This window comes from Corvus hawaiiensis, chromosome 15 (genome assembly GCF_020740725.1).
Source record: "Corvus hawaiiensis isolate bCorHaw1 chromosome 15, bCorHaw1.pri.cur, whole genome shotgun sequence".
NCBI classification, from domain to species: Eukaryota; Metazoa; Chordata; class Aves; order Passeriformes; family Corvidae; genus Corvus; species Corvus hawaiiensis.
The window spans coordinates 16,417,043-16,437,570 of record NC_063227.1 but is presented as its reverse complement, the minus strand read 5'-3'; the positions used below and the strand labels follow the sequence as shown (position 1 = coordinate 16,437,570).

At 42.8% G+C, this 20,528-nt stretch overlaps 1 protein-coding gene across 2 annotated transcripts in view; it reads right to left on the bottom strand.

The window, feature by feature from the left end:
• WWC1 (WW and C2 domain containing 1) overlaps positions 1 to 20,528 on the bottom strand; it is a 66,803-nt gene that overhangs the window by 7,615 nt on the left and 38,660 nt on the right. For both annotated transcript variants that reach the window (XM_048319810.1, XM_048319811.1), the window contains exons 6-15: positions 19,593 to 19,722; positions 19,076 to 19,222; positions 17,959 to 18,032; positions 12,606 to 12,848; positions 11,079 to 11,168; positions 8,249 to 8,787; positions 4,048 to 4,156; positions 2,233 to 2,313; positions 1,238 to 1,324; positions 310 to 502 (exon numbers count right to left, since the gene is read on the bottom strand). In XM_048319810.1, the coding sequence (XP_048175767.1) occupies positions 310 to 502; positions 1,238 to 1,324; positions 2,233 to 2,313; positions 4,048 to 4,156; positions 8,249 to 8,787; positions 11,079 to 11,168; positions 12,606 to 12,848; positions 17,959 to 18,032; positions 19,076 to 19,222; positions 19,593 to 19,722 (1,693 nt within the window). The remainder of the gene's footprint in view (positions 1 to 309; positions 503 to 1,237; positions 1,325 to 2,232; positions 2,314 to 4,047; positions 4,157 to 8,248; positions 8,788 to 11,078; positions 11,169 to 12,605; positions 12,849 to 17,958; positions 18,033 to 19,075; positions 19,223 to 19,592; positions 19,723 to 20,528) is intronic.

The following is a 20,528-nucleotide window of genomic DNA, read 5'->3' as shown; positions in this document are numbered from 1 at the left end:
ATTGGTTCTCAATTACAACACCATAAATGTTTCCAAAAGGAAAAAAAACTAGTTAAGAGTTTGACATCAAATCATGAAGGAGAAATAGCTGTGGTCTGACAAGGTAGCTCTGTTACAAAACATTTATCTCATAATTGTTTTTCCTGATGAAAATTGTCATTGCAAAGAATGCTGTGGGGGAGAGACCATATGGCTGAAGATTATCAGGAAGGCTTTCACAGAAATTGCCGTATCTCAAGAGTGTAACATCGTGTTTAATTAAAAAGAGGAAACAAACACAAAGTTATTAAAATAGAGCTGGATACTCACCAAACATTCTTCAAGGTGAGACTTATCTACAGTGCAAACATCGACTCTTAAAGTCTTCTGGCGCAAAGCCGGGTAGGAGATGGAAACCCAAAATACTTCATTGTACACAAGATTGTCTGAAGCTTCCACCGGCCTCGTGCGGAACAGGCAGCTCGTGCTCTCCGAGCAGGGCAGGACAGCCACACGAATGTTCCTGTGGGAACAGCAGTGCACTCAGGACTGCCCTACAGGGGTGCAGCTCCCCCCACAAATCCCTCAGTGAAAGTCATCCTAAGCACTGTGGACACTGCTGTCCTTTCCTATTCTTTGGAGTAGCAGTCAACTGAGAAAAAAGGAACATCTCGTCACAGCATCAGAGATGTGAAGTGGCACGAGTTGCCACAGACATCATCCTTCTGAATCTTGTAATCAGACATCATGGGATCCTGTTTTACATGGTTGTTTACATCTGTGCAACCTGTCACACTGCCCATACCCTTCTGTAGGTAGGAACAGCAAACATGAATCAAATTTTTGTCAGCTTATTCAGCACACAGCTGAATTTAAAGACTTTGTGCTTGGAATGCGTCTAGCAGTAGCTGCACATTTTGTCACCCCTGTGCAGGTGTCCAAGGAGTTCTGCAGCAGGACAAACTCCCCCTCCACTTGATGCAGGTGCTCGAGGCACAGGTACAATTAAGAACCTCACCAGACAGTGCTAATTCCAGGCAAGTCTTTTCTGAGCAAATACAGACTTTTGAGGAAGAAACTGCACCTCACTTCAGTTTACGGGTTTATTAGTTTGTAAGTGTCACCACAGAAAGTATAGAAACATTTCAGGAAGGGTAGATTTTTAAGAGTGTGAAAAATCATAAGCCAATCTCACTTTCATTCTCACTGGGATCCAATACAAATATATATATCAAGTGTGTTTATTTCACCCACTTACACTTTTTGATCTTGTTGTAACAGCAGTGCTGGAACATTACTCAGCTGGATGACCAGTATTGCAAATTGTTTATTTTTGTCATCATATCTGAATTGGAAAGACAAAGAAAAGCATTATTATTAGAGAAGTCTGCCTTGGACTCCGTGGATGAGTATTTCACTTGTTTCATTAACACAAACGATACTAAAAATTTACAAACAAGAAAACACCATAATGGGACCATGACTTGCCCATAGCTTAAAACAAAACCAGTCTTACATTACATGAAGTATTGCTACCAGAACACCCAGAATATGGAACAGTCCAGAACATCCAGACCGTAAGAATTCAGATACAGTGGACTGTAGGTTTGACCTAACACACACTGCTTTTCCTGGGGTCTAGTTAAATTGCTACAGTGTAGCCACAATTTTTTGAGAGACCTTAATGGCTGCAATATAGAAAAGTTACAAGTGAAAATACTTGCAGTACAACAGTGAGGATGTTGTGAGTAACCCTTTACTTTGAATGGCCATGACAAACGAGTTTTGTAGGATTTCGTTTTCGCAAATCCCACATAACTTCCAAAAAGTCATTTAAGGAGGATGCCTCTGTGGCTGCCTTCCTACACCTGACCCACTACTGTGGGATCCACGTGAGGTCAGGGATTGTGACTGCCACTTATTCTCAGCATTTTCCCCACCCAAGCTGCACTCTTAAGGATTCTGCAATCCAGACAAAGGCTTTCTCTGGCCCAGCACTGCCAGTGCTCCCATTGCTGGTTAGCACCCTCACACCACAGTATCACCAGTTGATTTCCACTGACATGAAAGAGGGCAACTGGGCCAAGAACCTCCTGGAGTCAAGTGTAACTCTTAATTACACTAAAACAGGGCATTAGTTAATTAATACTAATAGGACAGGATAAGAAAACAGCACAGAAAGCACTATCTTTTAAATACCATATATCATTCTTTCTATTGGAAGGCAAATCCAGTAAAATATGTTGCACATACCTCATTGCAATTTGCACTTTGGCTGTTCCAACTGCTTCTGTATCATCACTGTCAAACACCATCACTTCTGACACACATGGTCTGAAAGGAATCAATGACAATTAAGGATTTGATTTGCCTCTTATTGAAGTGTTTGTGTTTAGGTGATACAAGATCTTTTCCCTTCCATTCAGGGGTTGTGTATATAGCTTGTGTAAAATTAGCAGCTAAAAGAAAGCCCATTTGAGAAATAAGTGCAATCAGCCTTAGAGGTATGTATTACAGTGCTTATCAGCAGAAAGTCATATGTCTTCCCTCTTCACTGCCAAAAAAAAAAAAAAAGCTACACAAAAGCCTGCAAAAATAAAGCAGTGGGGGATTTTTAAAGGGTTCCCTTGACTGGTTTTCAGTAAAAACGGCTGACTGCCCAGCAAGAGAAATACGACTTAACAACTGCAATCCTGTCCTGCATCATGACAGCAAAAATTCTCAACTTTTATTAGATTTAAGTAATTCCTTTGTTTCTTTAAGAAATCAAACTTTCTTAAGCACATTCAAAGTGACAGAGTACACTGACTGGCCTTGCTAGAAACAGCTATTCTGCATCATTTCCCTCCCAGTGTATTCCTCCTCCCAAGTTTTATGCACTCAAAGTCCCCAAAACTACATTCATTGTCTAATTGACTCAAGAGGCTATGCTGTAGCACATGAAAACAGGATTAGCATTCTTCTCTTCTAAGTGTTTTCCATATTACTGCTTAGCACTCTCTTGCATTTCATTACATCTCAGCTGCAGAGGGTGGCTCATCCCACTCACACCACTTGGACAGGCACCAAAATGGCACTGTGGGCACCACAGGGGTTGGTAAGCTGATAACCCAAGCAACACTAACATCAGACCTGTGAGTGTGCATGGGATGCCTTCTGTGAGTGTCCCACTCCCCTCTCCACAGAGCTCACTACCCCACTGAGGGGACACAGGGGCCCTGGGACACCCAACTGTCTGACTGCTTGAGCCCAGGAGCTCTAACTTACAGAAGCATTGCACTCCCTTGTCAAAGTCAATTGTGCTGTAAACATAAAAATCACCCATTTACCTAGAGAATTAATAAAGGTAACTAATGAATGGGAGGAATCTGAGATGAGCCGTTTGTCACCTCTACAGTTGTGTTTTGCAACTAACAACCCTACAATTCACCTCAACGTTAATAAAAACAGTAGGAGAACCCATGTTAGTGGCAGCCAAACCAGGTACCAATAAGATCAGTACTTTCCAGTGAACTTTCTGACAAAGCCCCCACAGACAATCCAGAAAGCCAGCAAGAGCAGTGACTCCCAGCAGTGGAGTCCTTAGTGGGAGAAGTCCTGCGGGAATCACATCCTGCTCTTGCTCCAAGCACTTGGGAACTGCATCACACAGCACGTGCGCATCCATCAGGCAGTTCAAGGTGCTTCTGCTCTCTTCCTTAAACATCCCAAAGTCCTCTCATGCTGGCTGAGGGCGGTCACTGACTGAGAGGAGGGCAGCTTTACACCTGCCAGATGGCTCTGCTCCCCCCACCAAGGCAGCAGCCACAGCTTACCAGCACCTTCACAAACAGGCCAGCTGTTCAAACAGCTCTCTGTGAGCTTGCTCCCAGCTACTTCTATTATGCATCAGTCATTCTGATAATCAAATTCAACCTGCTCATAGTTTTTTCAGAAGTATTAAGAAACCTGAGATTGAGAACTTTAGCCACTGAATTACAAAAAAAGGTCATAACCAGCAGTATTCCAGCTGACTTTTGTGCAAAGCTGAGTCATTGGTTTTATCCTGGAGAGAGATCTGATGCCTACCTTTGTACAGACGCCTCGTACACCCCACTATCTCCAGCAACAGATTCATCAGACACTGCAGCTGACACACCTGCCACCTTCAGTGCCGTCCCTCCAGCTGTATTTATACCTATCAGAAAAGCACAGAGGAAAACCAAAAGCAGGTGTTAATGAAAACAAAATGTCTGGATAAGCAGCAGCTTTTATTCTTATCCTCCCCTTGAATTGCATTTTTTTCCCCACCCAGGTATTGTTAAGCAACTGCACATTTCTGAAGACAGAGAGGACCCAGGTAGGGCAGGCTGAGCTCAAAGGTGGCCATGAAGTGAGGGAATATGCCCAACTGCCCTGGAGAACAAAAAGTCCTGGGAAAACGGGAAGAACAGTCTGTGTGGTGGAGGTGAGAGAGGGCTTCATTGCACATTCAATGCCCATTTAATCCCTGGGCCCTGCAGCAGTGTGAAGGCTGAGGACACACGGATTGTGCTGAGTGTGTTACAGCTGCCTGCCCAACACCTCCCTGGGCACAGGCAGGCAATGCCAGGAAAGGCTTCCACATCCCTGGAAAGGCAGGGAGGCACCCATGACATGATGGGCAACATTCAGAAGCAGCAGGACTTCGAAACTCTAGCAAACTTTTAAATACGAGCCAATAAACCAGCTCTGACTGCAAGGCACCCTTAGGCAGGTGGCAGTTGTTCTGCTCCCAGCCACCCAGAGAGCAGTGGCAGGGCAAGCACTGCTGACCAAGCTCTGGCCAGGTATGGATCATGCAGAGCTGCATATCCCACCTGGAGAGCTTATACCAAGTTTAGCTTCAGGAGTGGAATAGCAAAAAAACCACCACTGGCCTACCCCTAAACCCAAAAGGTTTGTGTACACAGGACAAAAGGTAGGTCCAGAAGGACCTGGTTAACTAGCTGAACATGGAGAGAAGGAGAGGTTATAGGATTTAAAAGAGCAGTCATACACATGAATACAGGGAAAAAGAGACACGGAAGAGAAACCAAAGAAGGTAAAGCAAGGAATTTGGCACAGAGGTGTTCTCTCACATAAATTTCTTGTGCTACAAAACAGGGAAAGATTCTCCCTGGAAACCTGCAAATTCTGCCATCTTTCCACTTGAGCATTTCAGTGGAGAGGAGCTGCAGCCAAGAATCTGGAGAACTCCATCTAACTCCATCTGCCAACGTGGCTAACGAATGCTGGGCTGTACCCAGCTCTTGGCTCTCCACCTCTGTCAGGGATGTGGGAGACCTGCTCCAAGAGTGAGGAGGTGCCATGTGTCACCCTGGGAGCAGCTGGAACCCCATAGCAGCACAGCAACACACTCCTCTCCAAGGGGCTTTTGATTTTCAGAAGAGGCCCTTCTTTCCCATAGACTTAGAAAAGCACATGCCCCCCAACCAATATATGATTTCCAGTGCATATTTTCTTTATTACAAAGCAAGTTTGGGCCTTGGTTGGTTTTCTGGGGTTTGAGTTTGTTTTTTTCAGATTTTTTTGGTGTTGTTTTCTTCACAGTCTCACAAAACCACTTACAGAATTAAAACCAGCTTTGAATAAAGTGGTGGAAAAGTGTGCAAGGGTTATGGAATACCATAAGGACTTGGGAGGACATAAGAACTTGCAAGCCAACAGTAGAGGGTGCTACAGGTGACCCTAATCCTTTGAGACACCTGTGCCATTTGGGACCCTTTATCCACCCATTTTTTGACACTACCACCAAATGGCATTTCTCATCTTGGTACTCCCATGGAACCACTGGACAGAAATAGAATGTCCAGACCTTTTCTCCATAGGCCAACCCACATGAACAGAAGTTAGCACCTGTAACACAATGTAACAGTCATTAACTGAAACAAGTGGATCCATTTAATACCAGCATTCCTGGTTTAATCCATCCTCCCTCCTGCCACGTGCCAGGGCCAGGTCCCGCAGTGCTCTGGATCATAGGCTGTGCTGGAGGTATGTGGGCAGGGTCAAAACTTCTTTCCTTAACGCTCCTTCGTACCTCCTAGTCCATGGTTTTAATAGGAAAATAACTTCTTCCCCACTGGCTGGCTTCCTAAATTCGGTTCTTTGAGTTTTACAAACCAAATGCTGCTCTGGGAATCCCTTTACACCGGACTGGCTCACTGAGAAAGGCACTGCAGGTTGGCCTCCACACACCAAACCTCTTTTTCTCCCTCAGTTCCCAATGCTATATAGGAATTTCAACCCAGAAAGCCTCACTCCTGACCACCTCCCCTGAGCACCTTGGGGCCAAGGGGGTGAATACAGAAAGTGCACCATAATGAAGTGAGCTCTGTACAGTGGAGTGCTAAAGTGTAAAGCTGAATAAAGATGAATGGTTCCCTGACAACAATTCCAGCCATCCCTTTCCTTACTGGTTTTGCAAAGGACTTGGAAAGTTCAGCCCTTTCATGCAGCTAATTAACACAAAATTTGGACTTCCAGTTTTTAGCCTTAAGTCTCTGAAGAAATATCACGCTAATAAGGAAGTTTATGGAAGAGTTCAGAACTGACTCAACTCTCTTCCATTTTTCCAAGGAGGTGGATAACACTACCTGTGTTTTTTCACTTTTTTTTCCACTCTTATCAAGAACTTGAAGTTTGCTCTTCTCTTCCTGCCATTTTCCCTTCCATGGGCCTTGAAGAGCCATGTCATGCACTGTCCTCACATGCAGACCATTTAATCAGAGAATGCTGGACTCTGCCAGATTCCAGGTTTTGCTATTAGTTTCCCCTGAATTGCTCAGGTATTCTTCACGTCTTGAAGGTGGCAGAGGTTCTGCTCTAACAGAAAGCAGCAGCAAAGCCCTCAGATATATTGTTCAGCTCTGCTTACAGGACATGTGAGCATGCTTTGCCCAGGACTGACCACCCCAGAGCCAGCCCCTGCATTTCGGGTGTTACACTGAACCCCCCACTCCTAAAATGCCTGAGGAGTAAAATCTTATCTCGTTATTGCCCTGAAATAAACTACTTATGGTGATTATTTTGTCTGCTGACTGGCTAACAGCAGTAATCACTTAATCTGCTTAACACCTGAGCTTTCACTTTAACAGCCTTGGCAAATCTTGAAGAGCTAAAAAGGTTAAAACTAATCAGCGCCTAGTTCTAATACGAATAATTAGTGTTTCCTACTCAAATGCATAATACCTCTTGCTTGTAGGAAAATGGTAGCTCAAAGGGGAAGATTTGCACTTGTGTTTTTCACTGTGTTTTAAATAGTGTCAGCATTCTTAATGCAGAAGGCGGTGATAACATGGTACTAGCTCCCTTTATTCACACAGGCTGTTCAATAATCCTATGAAAAACAGAAACAAACTGTACTGCTGGTTCACAGGGCTATAGCTTGCAAGTTTATATTGCCTTTAAAGCTCTTCCTCACTGCAGCTACAAATCCAGTCCTTTCACTTATTGGATTTAACCCAACTTCAGTCACAAGGGCTTCAGACAGGCTCTAGCACTGTGTCCTAGCTGTGCCAACTGCTTTCCATCCGCTTCAGACCATCCATTCCAAAAAAAGGATGAACCCTTCCCACCCAACCAACAAGCCATATGCATATATGAGAACATCCACTGTCTCTAAATGTCTTGTTTTATCATGCTCACAATCTAAACACGTTTTTGTTGCTAAGAGACCAAAACAGCAGAATTCGAGCACAGCCTTGACATGTCTGCTCAGCTGAAATTAATAAATTCATTGCCACTGATTACTGGGAACCAGAGCAGGATCTTATGCATACTGAGGTGGTGGGGAAGGATTATTATTACTATAATTTGTTAACTATTAAGCTAAATGGCTTTTCCAGCCCTCCTCAAAAGCTTGGTCAAAAACTTTCCATCTGTATGGCACTCTGTGTCTCCCAGACCCAAAACAACAGAAGACATTCTGAATAATTAAGTGCCAAATCGAACCAGGAATCCCACCACAACCATTTATATTTGCACATGAAATCCCTGTGATTTGTGTACACATGCATCTGTGTACAATAAAAACACACCTTAATCAGTCTCCTGCAAGACTCATTGGATCAGTATTTTTCGCATACAAATTAAAATACCAACCCTCCCTCCCGAACAAGACAGAACACAGAGTTGAAAACATTTTTTAACATAAAGATAACCAGATGACAGCTTTTGAAACATTTGCTTCTCAATGCTTTATGAACAACATTAAATATAAATGCATGCAGATCTTTTCCTACCATACCTTGACCTAGATGTTTTTCTCCGGCTCGAGGCTCTTCCAGTCTACAGTTGCCACTCCCAGTGTTTAGTGTGAGTTCTGACAGATTTGCACTTATCTCTGCATCATCAAAGTCCATATGGCTTGAAAAGGCATCACCAGTTAGGAGTGGGTCTATCACCAGCGGAGAGCAAGGTGGAGATGGAGAAGAGAGGGATGACCTTGGGGACAGTGATGTCATGGATTTGGGAGTACCAGACAAGGACCTCAGAGCCTGCATGCGACTCGTTGTATCCGCTTTTTGAGTTTTTGCTACTTCATTCTCGTGAATAGTGGTGATACAGCCTGATGGCCTAAACCCAGTGGCTCCTTCTAAGAGCAAGTCAAGCTTGTTTTGATATTCCGAGTCCAACTGCTCCAACTGCTCCAGGTGCTCATAGTAGAGATCAGTGAAACTGGCTGAGGTGGATGAATCCTGGCTGGAGGTGGCAAGAGATCCTCTGCTAGATGCAAGAGAACCAGGGCTGCTGCTCGAGGAGAGGGAAAGCATGCTGGTGGAGAGACTGAAGGAAACAAGTCAGAAAACTATGACACTGTATCTTCTGATTTCTCCTGAAAACACTGCAGTGTCACCACATCTCTAAGCCCACGGGGTGTTGCTTTGTTAGCTCAGGCCACACGCATTAGTCCCCAGAGCAATCCAGAACCACAGTCTACACAGCAGAAACAGTGGGTCACTGCTCAGGAAAACAGTATCAATCATACACATTTTTCTACTCACCACATCAGACTCGTAATTACGAGTCCTTGTTTAGCCGAAACAGCTCCAATGAACAGTTTCAAACCAATTAAAATTAGTGACATCCCCCTCCTCCCGCACCTCTCTGGAAAGTATCTAAGGCTCCTGTTAATCTCCAAAGCAGACCACAAAAACCAGCAAGGCCCATGCAAGAAGATGAAGTTATTGCAATGAACTGTCTGACCATATGGAAATTTTCTTCCATTTGCCTCAATCCTGGACCTGCAGCCAAAAGGCAGTATCACAGCTGCCTGGAACTGGCCTTCAGAGATCACAACAGCCAGCAGTTCCCAGAAAGCTGGCAGGATTTATCCATGTGAAAGACTGCTACATGGAATCCAGGGCCAACAAAGCAAGGGAAAAAGTTGGGGCTGGGCTGTGCAATCAGTGCACACACCTTATTTATCCTTCGAGTTCTAGGTTCAGAACATAACTGACAACAAAATTAATTTTAAGCAGGTGCTGAACAGAAGTCTGTTCAGATGAGAACAGCACAGTTTTCTGCTCAGGAGACCCAGCAAGTATTCCAGTAGTGACTACAACATGGACCACCTCTAGAAACTCCATTTAAACCAACACTCCTGCTCTGTATATTGAAGACCTTGGTCATTACTGACCCTCACTTCAGATAGGGATTAGCTATTGAAAAATTTCTGAATATGTATTAAGTGGCTTAAGTTGCCCCACTGAAAAACAGTGAGATATTAATAAGCCTAATAATCCCTTATTTATTATTTATAGGGTAAAAGCTGGATGCTACATTTGTATAATTATGTCCTTGACCTTATGAGAAAAAGGCAAGTATGCTGTATTTAGTATAATTTTGGCAGAAAACATCATCTGCATTTGTATGACAGATGTGCACTGCACCACATTTGTCCAAAAAAGCTTCTGATAGATGTTTTTGCATATTGGCAGTATATATACATCTGTTGAAGCCTAACAAATTTACAGCTTTTCAGTGTACTTTACTGTGAAAAGGGAGGGGTTTTAAATTAATCTTTTCCATAGCAAGAAACTGGGCTCAACTTCTTTTTGTTCATGCCTTTGAATGCCAGACATTTTGCATTATGGGGTTAATAACAAACACTTATTCTTATGAAGGAGCATGCCAAGAACACTGGGCACATGGTTAGGAAGAAATTAGTTTCACATGCTTCTTGGTCACCTCAAAAGATCCCTAATCAGCTAGGTGAAATGAAAATATGATGCATTTCCACTGCATTAAAAGCCTCACAGATAGCTATTCTCCATGCTGGCTTATTTACATGTCAGTCTTGCACTATGATTTCTTTCCAGTCTTTTCGGTGTCATCTTCATAAAATGAAACAGAATCCAAGTGGAGCAGAAGCTACAAACAGAGTAAATTCAGTACACACTGGTAGGAAAAAACCTCAACCAAGCAAAAACCCCACCAAACTTTCTTGCTATCAGAATGATAAAAATATAGTTTTAGCAAAATGATTTGGCCTTACTGCCTGCAGTCATGCATTAGTCTGCAAATAGCAATCCTGTGGTCTTCTGAAACTACAGCCTGAACTAGAAGCCATTCTTTACATGACATGAACCACAACAGATGCAGGGATATCTTTATATATTGTCACATTGTAAGCAACAGCACGCTTGGAATTAGAGAAATACTATCATTTGTACAGTAACGTGTAGTTGCATTAGTAAGATTCACTCCACTTGCTGTGTGTTAAGCTGTCTTTAACATACTTTATTAATGTAATACTTCAATAATTCAAACTTTAGTGAAAAAATCTCAGCTATCCCATGTCAGCTAAATATTCCTGAAATAGAAGGAACTGAGCAAACTCCTGTTGTGAGACAGAGGCACCACCACGAGGTTGCTCAGCCCATTGAAAAGCACCCATTGAACTGATGTATGATCCTAAGGCTTCTCCTTCCACTGACTACACAGGGGCCTTAGGTCACTGCTGGAACTGAAAAGCCTTTTAGCCCTCTCAGTTGGGAGCTGGAATTGTTAGCAGAGAAAGGCCGTGGCACAATGTGCAACAAAAGCACCCACAGCTTCTGGAAAGGGTCACCTACCTCTTCAGCTGGGTGTGCAACACGGCAAGCAACCGTGTGGTTTCCTCCAGCTCTCGGACAAGCTGATTTCTTTTGCTGCTCAACTTCAACCTAAGAGAAGATCAAAGAAAGAGATGAGCTAAAGAAGCACTTACATATTTTAAATAAGGAGTAAAGGAAAAATCTACTTTTTTTGCTGTGAAATCCTACAAAAGTTGATAGGAATACACAGGACAGAATTTGGTCAAGCTGTGTAGGTGTTTACCAACTTCAGAAACTTTTAAAATGCAGAACTCAATCCTGAAAACATTCACAATAGGAGAAAATAATTACAGCTGGTACCATAAAAGTTAATGTCTCTAGGATCAGGCCTCAAAGGAGTTGGGCAGATTTTACCCACTATACACTATTGCATTCCTATAGTTACTGTGCTAATAAAAAGTATAAATGTCTTAATTTCCTTTCACTAAAGTCTATGGATGATTAAGGGTTACTTGATTTAGTTATTAGCCATCCCATTACAGCTTTACATTACTGACTTTAGCAACATCTTAGCTTTATTTCCCACCTGAACTGGTTTGAGACAAACACGTGCACTTGGGTGCTCACACCCTAGCTGAACAGGCCTCTGGACACAAAATCCTTCTCCATAAATGTGCTACTTCTTTGGCACTCTAGAATGTCACCATATTCCCACAAATCCCCAATGAATGTGTTCACCTTATGGCAAGACCAGAAACATTTGTCAAACCACAGATACTTCATGCAGTTAAAAGTCTCATAGCAGAGACATTTACATTTCTTCCAGCATGATAAAACCATGAAAAGCCTATGTAGAAAACTGGTGTCATCTGGACACTGACCGTGTCGAAGAAATGAAAATACAGAGCCAAAGAGAGAGTGAATGCAGTGTGCCTATTCCATACATGTTCAAGAGACTGCCAAAACATTGCTGAGCCACCCACATTAATACATCCAGACTGTAAAACACCTGTAGGCAATGCCTAATGCAGTATTCATCCTCACTGTACATTCCCGTGAGATATCCCCCTGCAACATAGGTAAAATTAGGGAAGAAAGTTGTCATTTTTTTCAGCTAGTTTAGATTCACAGGATATTCCCTGCAAGCCCTACAGCCCTGTCAAATACCAGATCCTACAGGAATCACATACAAGGATGCTCAGAACAAACAGCAAATTTAAAAAATTTAAAATTCCATCTGCTGACATTTACCAAGGCCCAGACTGCACAGCAAGTGTAGAAGCTGCTGTGAGGTGCTGGCTGCATACTGAAATGTTACACAACACTGGGCTATTTCGAACATTTTTTACATTCCCATCAAGGATCCATTGTAGGAACAGCAACCCTTCCCCACAGGGACAGTAAGACTTGCAGATGGGTTGTTTGGGAGATGATTTCAGCAGCCCTCTGAGTAGAGTGTCCTGGGAATGCGAGGGCACTGCTGTGGGCAGTCAGCCAGGGGATGTTGGTGCTTGCTCCCAGTTACCTCTTGTCCAACAAGGCACTGCCCTGTGCTCACTAACCTACCTCTCAGTGAGAGCTTTGCTCTGAGTGTCTCTGGCAGCCTGAAGGTCTTCCTCCAGGCGCCTCCTCTCTGTCTCCAGTCTCTCCACCTCTCCTCGAGTCCATTTTCTGGGGCTAATAAACCGCATTTCTTTTAAGAGCTCCTCCTTCTCATTAATTAGTATCAGACGATCCCGCTCAGAGTCCAGCACGCCAGGCCAGGCCTCGCTGTCAAGCTTAGCCAGTTGGATTTTCAGGTTTGCTATTCTGCAGGAGAAAAAAAAGCAGAGGAGTGCAGGATCTCCTGCTCCAGACATGCAAACGTGTTCCACCACCCACCACATCTTCCACTGCCCTGAGGAAGGCTCTCAGCTCAGGGACAACCACCCTCATGTGCCCCTTACCAAAATGGTGTCAAGTGACAGCACTCCTGGGATGCAGACATGCAGAACAGGATTTTAACTCAGGTGTGTTCACAATGGAAAATGAAGTTTGTACCTAATATGCAGTGTCCACCAGTCAGGGAATAATACAACGAAAATTCTGGATCTCAGAAGAAGCTATCAGATATATTATAGGTGTTTCATGTGCATTACAGCTATGACCTCAGAGCAGTTTGTGTGGAGGGTATGATGAGGTAATTACCTACTCTTTAATCATTTTCATGGAAAATAACCATGTACTCCCCATATAAGATTCAGATAAAGATCAGTGGTTAGTCAAAAGCTTGGAAACTCTGTTTCATCTTTACAATGAGGAAGTTAATCATATCTCCATGCTGCTGCTGCAAGAATTCACCTGTTGACAACAGTAAGCATTTTGGACACATTAAGGAGCTATGCTACTTCTGGTGCAACCTGCACTTGAGGATGTCAGTAGTTGGAGAGGTAATGTGATCCTACCAAAATCCAGAGCTGCTTTATTTGCATCAGAATCAAAGCCTATTTTCATTAGAGGTATCACTCCAGATTTCAGTTTAAAGCCTGTATCACCAGTCTTTCAGCACCACACCACCCAGCTCAGGCAGGAAGATAATGACTAAAAGCAACAGCAATACAGATGTAGAATTTAGCAAGAGCTTTGATTGACAGCGGAGGAGAGCACAACTTGTGGCAGGTAAGGAAGCTGCTCACTTCAAATATCTGCCCATTCCCAATTTCCCAAATATCTGAGCTGCTCACTTAGGTCCACAAATGGTCAGCTTTGTAATGCAACATACAGAGGGAAGCAGAAAACCAGCAGCAGGCCGGGATACACAGGATATTACAAGGGCAGTAATGTCAGTCCTCCCAAAGGAAGCTGCCGCCTTTGCACTCACTGACCTACAACTCTTCAAGACCTGACAGGCTGATCATGGTAGTTTGATGAGAAACAATAGTGCAGATAAAGCTGAATAAGAATTACCAACAACTTGTGTTTCTGAACTCACACAATCCAAAAAATCAAGTGGGAAGCAGGGAATGGGAAGGGCACAATGGGCTGGGGTGAAAAAAAATTGAAAAGCTTGGAAGGCAAACAAGGAGAAAAAGTATTTTGTAAGATATTTGCAAAAATAATTCACCTGACAGAACACCGGAGAGTCAAGGCATATGTTCCCCTTCACATGATGAACTCAGGTTAATCCCTCACTTGGGTTTAGTAAATACATAAGAAATAGAAGTGACATGTAAAATGAATGTCCAATATGCATCTCTCTTTGAAGAGGGCTTTGTGATCTGGTGACAGTTACAGGACTTAAATGGGGTACAGCTAAGAGTTGCAGGTACTGTTCTGGATTAATCTCTCTAGAATTTGGTTTATGCCGCAAAAGTGCAGAGGATGGTGTGTGCTTCCTTCAGCAAACCAGCACACAGAGCAAATTCAGTGCCAACCAGCAAAATCGAAGCGTGTGGAGTAAGCAATAAGATGCAGCAGCAGCTACAAGGCTCCTGAATGGCCTTGAAGAATAAAGCTTTGTCTTCCAAGCTGCAGAGGCCAAGAGGAACTCGAGCCCCAAGAGAGCCTGTGAAGGATTAGGCTCACACACACTGACCTGCCTCCACCATCGCAGGAGACAGACCAGAGATCACCCTTCTGAAGAGGAGCATGGCTTTCTGTAAACCCATTTCCCACAGCAGGTTGCTTACTCTAATTAAAGTTCCATAATTGATAGATATTCAGCTCAACTATTTTTAGGTCGTCTTAAGAGCTGTTTTGGTTTTGGGTGCCAGATTAAGTGCAATACTGTGCTCCAACGAAGAATTAACAGCGGCATTAATTCATAATCCAAGAATTCCTCTGTGCATTTTGAAGGGATATGAGTCTAAGAGGATTGGCTGGCATAAATCTGATCACTTTTGGCATACATTTGCATGGATATGGCTTTTCCACTGGAATTTGTTCTCTATGCATTTCTGAGTCTAAAAGCTTTGTTAAACTAACCTCCAGTTTTACCTTGGTACATGATCATTATTTTTCCCCTTCTCAGCTAAAAGGTTTATTATTCTATTTTTCCAATAAAACAGCACCACTACAAAAGAAACATGCTGTAGAAAGTCTGCACTTGGCTGAACACTCCGGCCCTTCAGCATTCACTGCCTGAGTCTGAACTGCATCACTGCTGAGCCAGGCTGGGCTTGCAGTGCCGGGCTCAGCTCACACCATCTTTCTGAACAAATACAGAACAGGAAGCTCAAGTTTTATTTAATTGTTCTCTTTCTATCTAGAAAAGGCAGATAGATGATTTATTCATTGTAATAACAAGTCTCTTTTTTGTTAATTAGGGAAAGTTAGTACTTTCTATTGTTATGCAACACAGGCATAGCACGTAAAATTTTTAGTCTCTCTGGAGGTTGTTCAGAGCACATGCATCTCCACAGGAGCATACACTAAGATGTGTATCTACAGCCAGTAATTAACAATCCTGTATCAGATAAGCTTCTGTTCTTGAGAAAAAAACCCACAAACGAAGTGGGAGGTGTGGTTTAAAAACCGACCAGTCAAATACCCACCATTTTTGTAATGCTGCTTAATGTGACATTAAAATATTTCATTTTAGGAGATTAAAAAACATACTTCTAAAATCTCTGAGTTACCACCAGTCACAAAGAACCCAAGCTGAAAGTTTAACTGCTAAAGAAACTAGACCAGTGCAGGGTGTGAGTGCTACACAACTGAGTTACTGCTACATGTCTGGAACTGTACAACATAGTTTAGTTGCATCTCTGATTACATTTATGCTGCAGCAGCTATCTCCTTTCTGAGATGTAGCAATGACAACCTTTTTGACATGATACCCATTATCAGTTTTGAATATAATTAAGCCAAAGGTTTGTCACTGTAGCTGGCCTGCACCCTTTTTTTCAGGTTTTACATTATCTGCTCTAGGGGTCTATTGTCTCCCCAAGCTGTGACAGGAAAGGACATAGTGGTGGGGAAGGGCACTGGGTCCTGGCAGTTCTGGTGTGGTGAAGTTCAGTCAGATATTCACCTACATCTGAACTTTCAGTCTGCTCCACGGCGATGGCGCAAACAGTGTCCGCCAGAGCCTGCTTTCAAAAGCACCAGTCCCTTACAGATCTAGTAGTTCTACACTAATTAATATTGGGACCATCTTGATTTCAAGCCTTAAGTTTCACCTTTCCAGATACTGCAAAGCTAATAAAACACATGTATTTCCATCACTTGGCTCCTTCACAGTACATGCGTGGGCAAAGTACTTAGTCTTCTATTGTGTTTTTGGAACATTTTAAAGCTGCTGTGGGGACAGGAAACACTTCTAACATCACAAGGAAGAATTTTCACAGGAACAGAAGGTTCCTTGTGAGTCACTATATCCATAGTATTGTTCCAGTTTTAAACCAGTTGAGGTATTTGTTTCTGCAGCTTCTACTAAATACTGCGCTAAAACCACAGTGCTCTGATAGTTGGAGGTCTTTTCATTTTAGCATCAACTATTCATGTCCACTTAAATCCATCTTTCCTCATGACAATGTTTTTTAAACTTTGAGAAAAACCTACAGATAACCTAAGACAAACATGGGGTATGAGCAGCAAGTATTCTTTAACTGCAGGTGTGTTGTATGCCCCGCATTGTCACTTAAAATGAACTACTGCGCTGTCTTTATAAAGAGCATATTAAATATGTTCTCAGGCTTCTCACTATTCACCTGCCTCTCCTTGGAAAAGATACAGGATAAAGTAAGAGTATTCCTCTTCAATCTGAAGGTGTAAAGTCAATGTGAGTTGAAATGCAGCCTTTAGCAAAGCTTAGAAGTAAAAAAGCAATTTTAACACCGCAAAATTAACCACCGCATCTGAAGGTTATTTTTAATGTTGCCTTAGAAAGTCAGTGAATGATTTGAATGTCAAAGTAGTTTGGCAAATGTTGGACTGGCAAAATAAATAGTTCTGATAAAATTGCTCCACCTACAAAGAGAAGTGTAAATTCGTGTCAAAAGCAGCTGGGCACACAGTCTTCGATGACTGCCACAGACACAGACCAAATTTTATGCCACTAAGAAACATGGCCTTCTGGCCATGCCAATACACCAACATGAGAACATTATGAGTAACCTCAGCCTTAAGGCTCTTACTTCTAACCAGAGGTTGGACAAAAAGCCTTCTCTTTGCATACATCCCAAGCACAGATTGTACCGTGCGGCTGGACTTTGTTATTCTGGAGTTGCAAAGTCCCTCTAGAGCAGTTAAAAGTGAAGAAAGAAGTCACCCCCAGCAATGGTAACATCACTGAAGAAAGACTAGGCCAGCCAAACTCTAAGTAATAATTCTTGGTGGTTTTTCATTTACCTACACAGTTGTGTTAGCTATTATCTATTAAAAATTAAATCCTGGAAAGCTTTTGCTTAAATTGGCCTGTTAAGTAGATAGAATTTTTTTTTTTTTTAATCTATTTTTCGTTCATCTGAGATCAGGGGGCAAAGGTGAAAATTTACATTCTTACAGATAAGCTCTGGAACTGCAGCCATTGACCATATTTTGATGTAAGGTGTTAACACAATATACATTTCTCCTTATCACACTTAGGCATGCAAACATTCATTCATTTCAAATAAGGTAAGGAGATGCCTTGCAGTGCAATCTCCTTATTAGGAAGAGGGAAGCATTGGCAACAGGTAGCAGAACAACTTATGTCCCCATAGGTGTGGCCAGACTGAATTCTTTATGTATTAGTCATGCTTTAGTAATTTCTAGGATGGTTATTTATTTCGTGAAAGGTAACACTGGCCCAAAAAGCCTATTGTCCCGCTGGCTCAAAAATTCCCATATTTACATAGCAGTAATGCTGGGTTTCAGTCTGGTGGCACCTCTTCTAGTGAAACATGTCCTCAGAATAAGCTGTGTGACAAGCAAAAGGAGCAATGGGCCAAAGAATTACCTTCTCTTTGCCTCTTCATACTGCAGCCGTAATCGCACCTTCTCAGCCAACTGGTTACTGCTGCTGGCAATAAACTGAGATACAAAACATCAAATCAGCAACTTAGGAACCACTCCTCTTTTGATATTTCCTTTACACTGTTACAAGTGACACTTGATTTTGTCAAAGTCATTTCCTAGCTAAACCAATCACAGAACAGGAACATACTGCATTTGATTACATTTTTCATGTTTTCTTCAAATACTTAAACCCCAACAAGATTCAAAGGCTCTTTCTGGCCTAGGAAAAAAGAGAAAATCCACCACATCTGTCTTGGGCTTCTATTTCTATGCACACACAAATACCTTTGCAATCCTTCTTCTTAGATGCTCTTCCCATCCTTAAGTGCTGCATTGTATTTTGGCCTGGATGACATCTTGCTTTGGCTGTAAAGTCTTAAAGACAAGGGACATCCCATCATGCCCAAATCTGCAGATCTTTACTAACATGTGTGGCCCTGACCGAAAGTGGCTGCAAACATTTAATAAAGGTTCACAGGAGAGGCTCTGTGCTGTCCTGTGAGGAATGAGATGTACCCCCCGGCACTGACTGAGTGCTTACCGAGGCTGGGACCAACCTGACACTTCTGGTCTCCTTGCACGTGTGGGACTGAAGGTTTATGAGCACTACAGCTTTGGAGGCATCAAAATATCTGCACATAAGCTCTTGCTCTCACTTGTAATCCCATGAAAGCCAAACACTCTTAGGGGAAGAGTCCTCATTTGAGCTTAGCCCATACAGACCTGCTGAACGTTTCTTGTCTCGTAACTTATCATCGCTAGAAAGAGCCAAGGGAATATTTGCATCACAAGACACTACACCTACAGGCAAAATCAAACTTCCTTCCCTTTTATTCCCACCTGGGTTGCTCTGATAGAGACAGTGTGGGGAAACACCGGGTTGCCCTTAGAGATACATTAGCACTGCACACAAAAACAAAGTCATGCTGCAGTTTAAAGCAGGAGAAGGTATGATTTCACAGAAACTTGTCCATGCTTGGAAACTCATAGTGAGGTAGTACTACACACAGTTCAGAGGAATGTCTCCACATGCACAGGGCCTCTCACACATTACTCACATTTCCTGAAACATCTGTCTGGGAGCTGACATCCAGGTACTGCCGGGGCAGCAGGGGGCTGGAGCTTTCCACAGACACGCTGCTGGCCCACAGGTCTGACTGGGATCCTCTGTCATTCACAAAGCTGTCTTTTAACCTGGCCAAGCTCTAAAACCACAAAAAGTCATGAGATGAGCTCACTTCTGCCCAAAGTACCTCAGCAGCTACATAACTTTAGCCTAACCCCATGACTCAGATCTGACCATGTTTGCTGTGCCCACTCAGACTCTGCAAACCCGAGGCCAGGCATGGCTGGTCTGCACCTCCCACAGCCATGGCTGGACTGCATTTTATACCTCTCACTTCCAGGATCTGAACAACTGCAGAGACTGCAGTCCAACCACAACACAGAACTAGTTTATATTAATAAAAATCTCAATTATGTATCTGAAATACAAAATCCTTAAATTACTTCTCAGAAATTCAATCTTCTAGCAGTGGTAACACAAAACACTATAAAGTCATCCTATTTCAATACCTGAATGAGGTCTTGTTTTTCCTTCTCCCCTGATGTGATGGCCTTCTTGAGAGCCTTCATTTCACTTAAAATGGCTTGTGCTTCATCAAGTTTGTAGCCACCTTGAGTATCAGACATTTTCCTGTCAATTCTGCAGAGAAATTTCAAAAAAACAGTGAGCTAACACTTAACAACCTCCAGTTAACTGAATCATCCTAGATGCGTGCATCTTGACATGGACTTTCAAGAAAAACACACTCCAAAGTGTAACAAGGACAACAGAAGGAACAAAGGACCCCACTCACCACTGCCTAAGTCACTCCACTCAGCAGTACATTAAGCTTCAGAACTCTGATTTCAGCGATATCATCATCTCTTTGACTCCTTAGGGAGGACAAAGGTGCACACAACTGCCCCAAAACAGTGCATTAGGGCCGACTGCTGCTAGCTGCCTTGTTTCTAACCTAGAGAGGATCAGCTTAGCCACCTATGAGAATTACCTTATTTTCAGTCATGATTTCAAAAACCAGGCACAGACTCACATGCACAGATGTATTTGCTCGCACAACCTAATTACAAGCCACCTCATCCTTCCCTTTCCTCAAAGGAATTCTACCACAGTTGACCCTTATAATAAACATTTATCTAAAAGATGCCAGATGACTCGTCACACAAAGGTAAGTACCTCAAACTTTTCCTCCCCTTCCACTCCACCTCCAGTTTTTCCTCAGTGTCCTAAATCAATGGCTCTTGTAACTAAGACAACAGGCTGTCCTGTCATCCATATTGAGCAATACAGAGTAAAACAGAGCATCAGTTAACTGACGAGATCCTGGTTCAAAACCTTTTTGCCATGAAGTCAATCCCATACAGGCAGTGATCTGATAGAACTCCCCCATGGCTGTGTACTGCTTTCAGCCTAAAGATATTATCAGCAGCATATTTCAGCTTATGTTA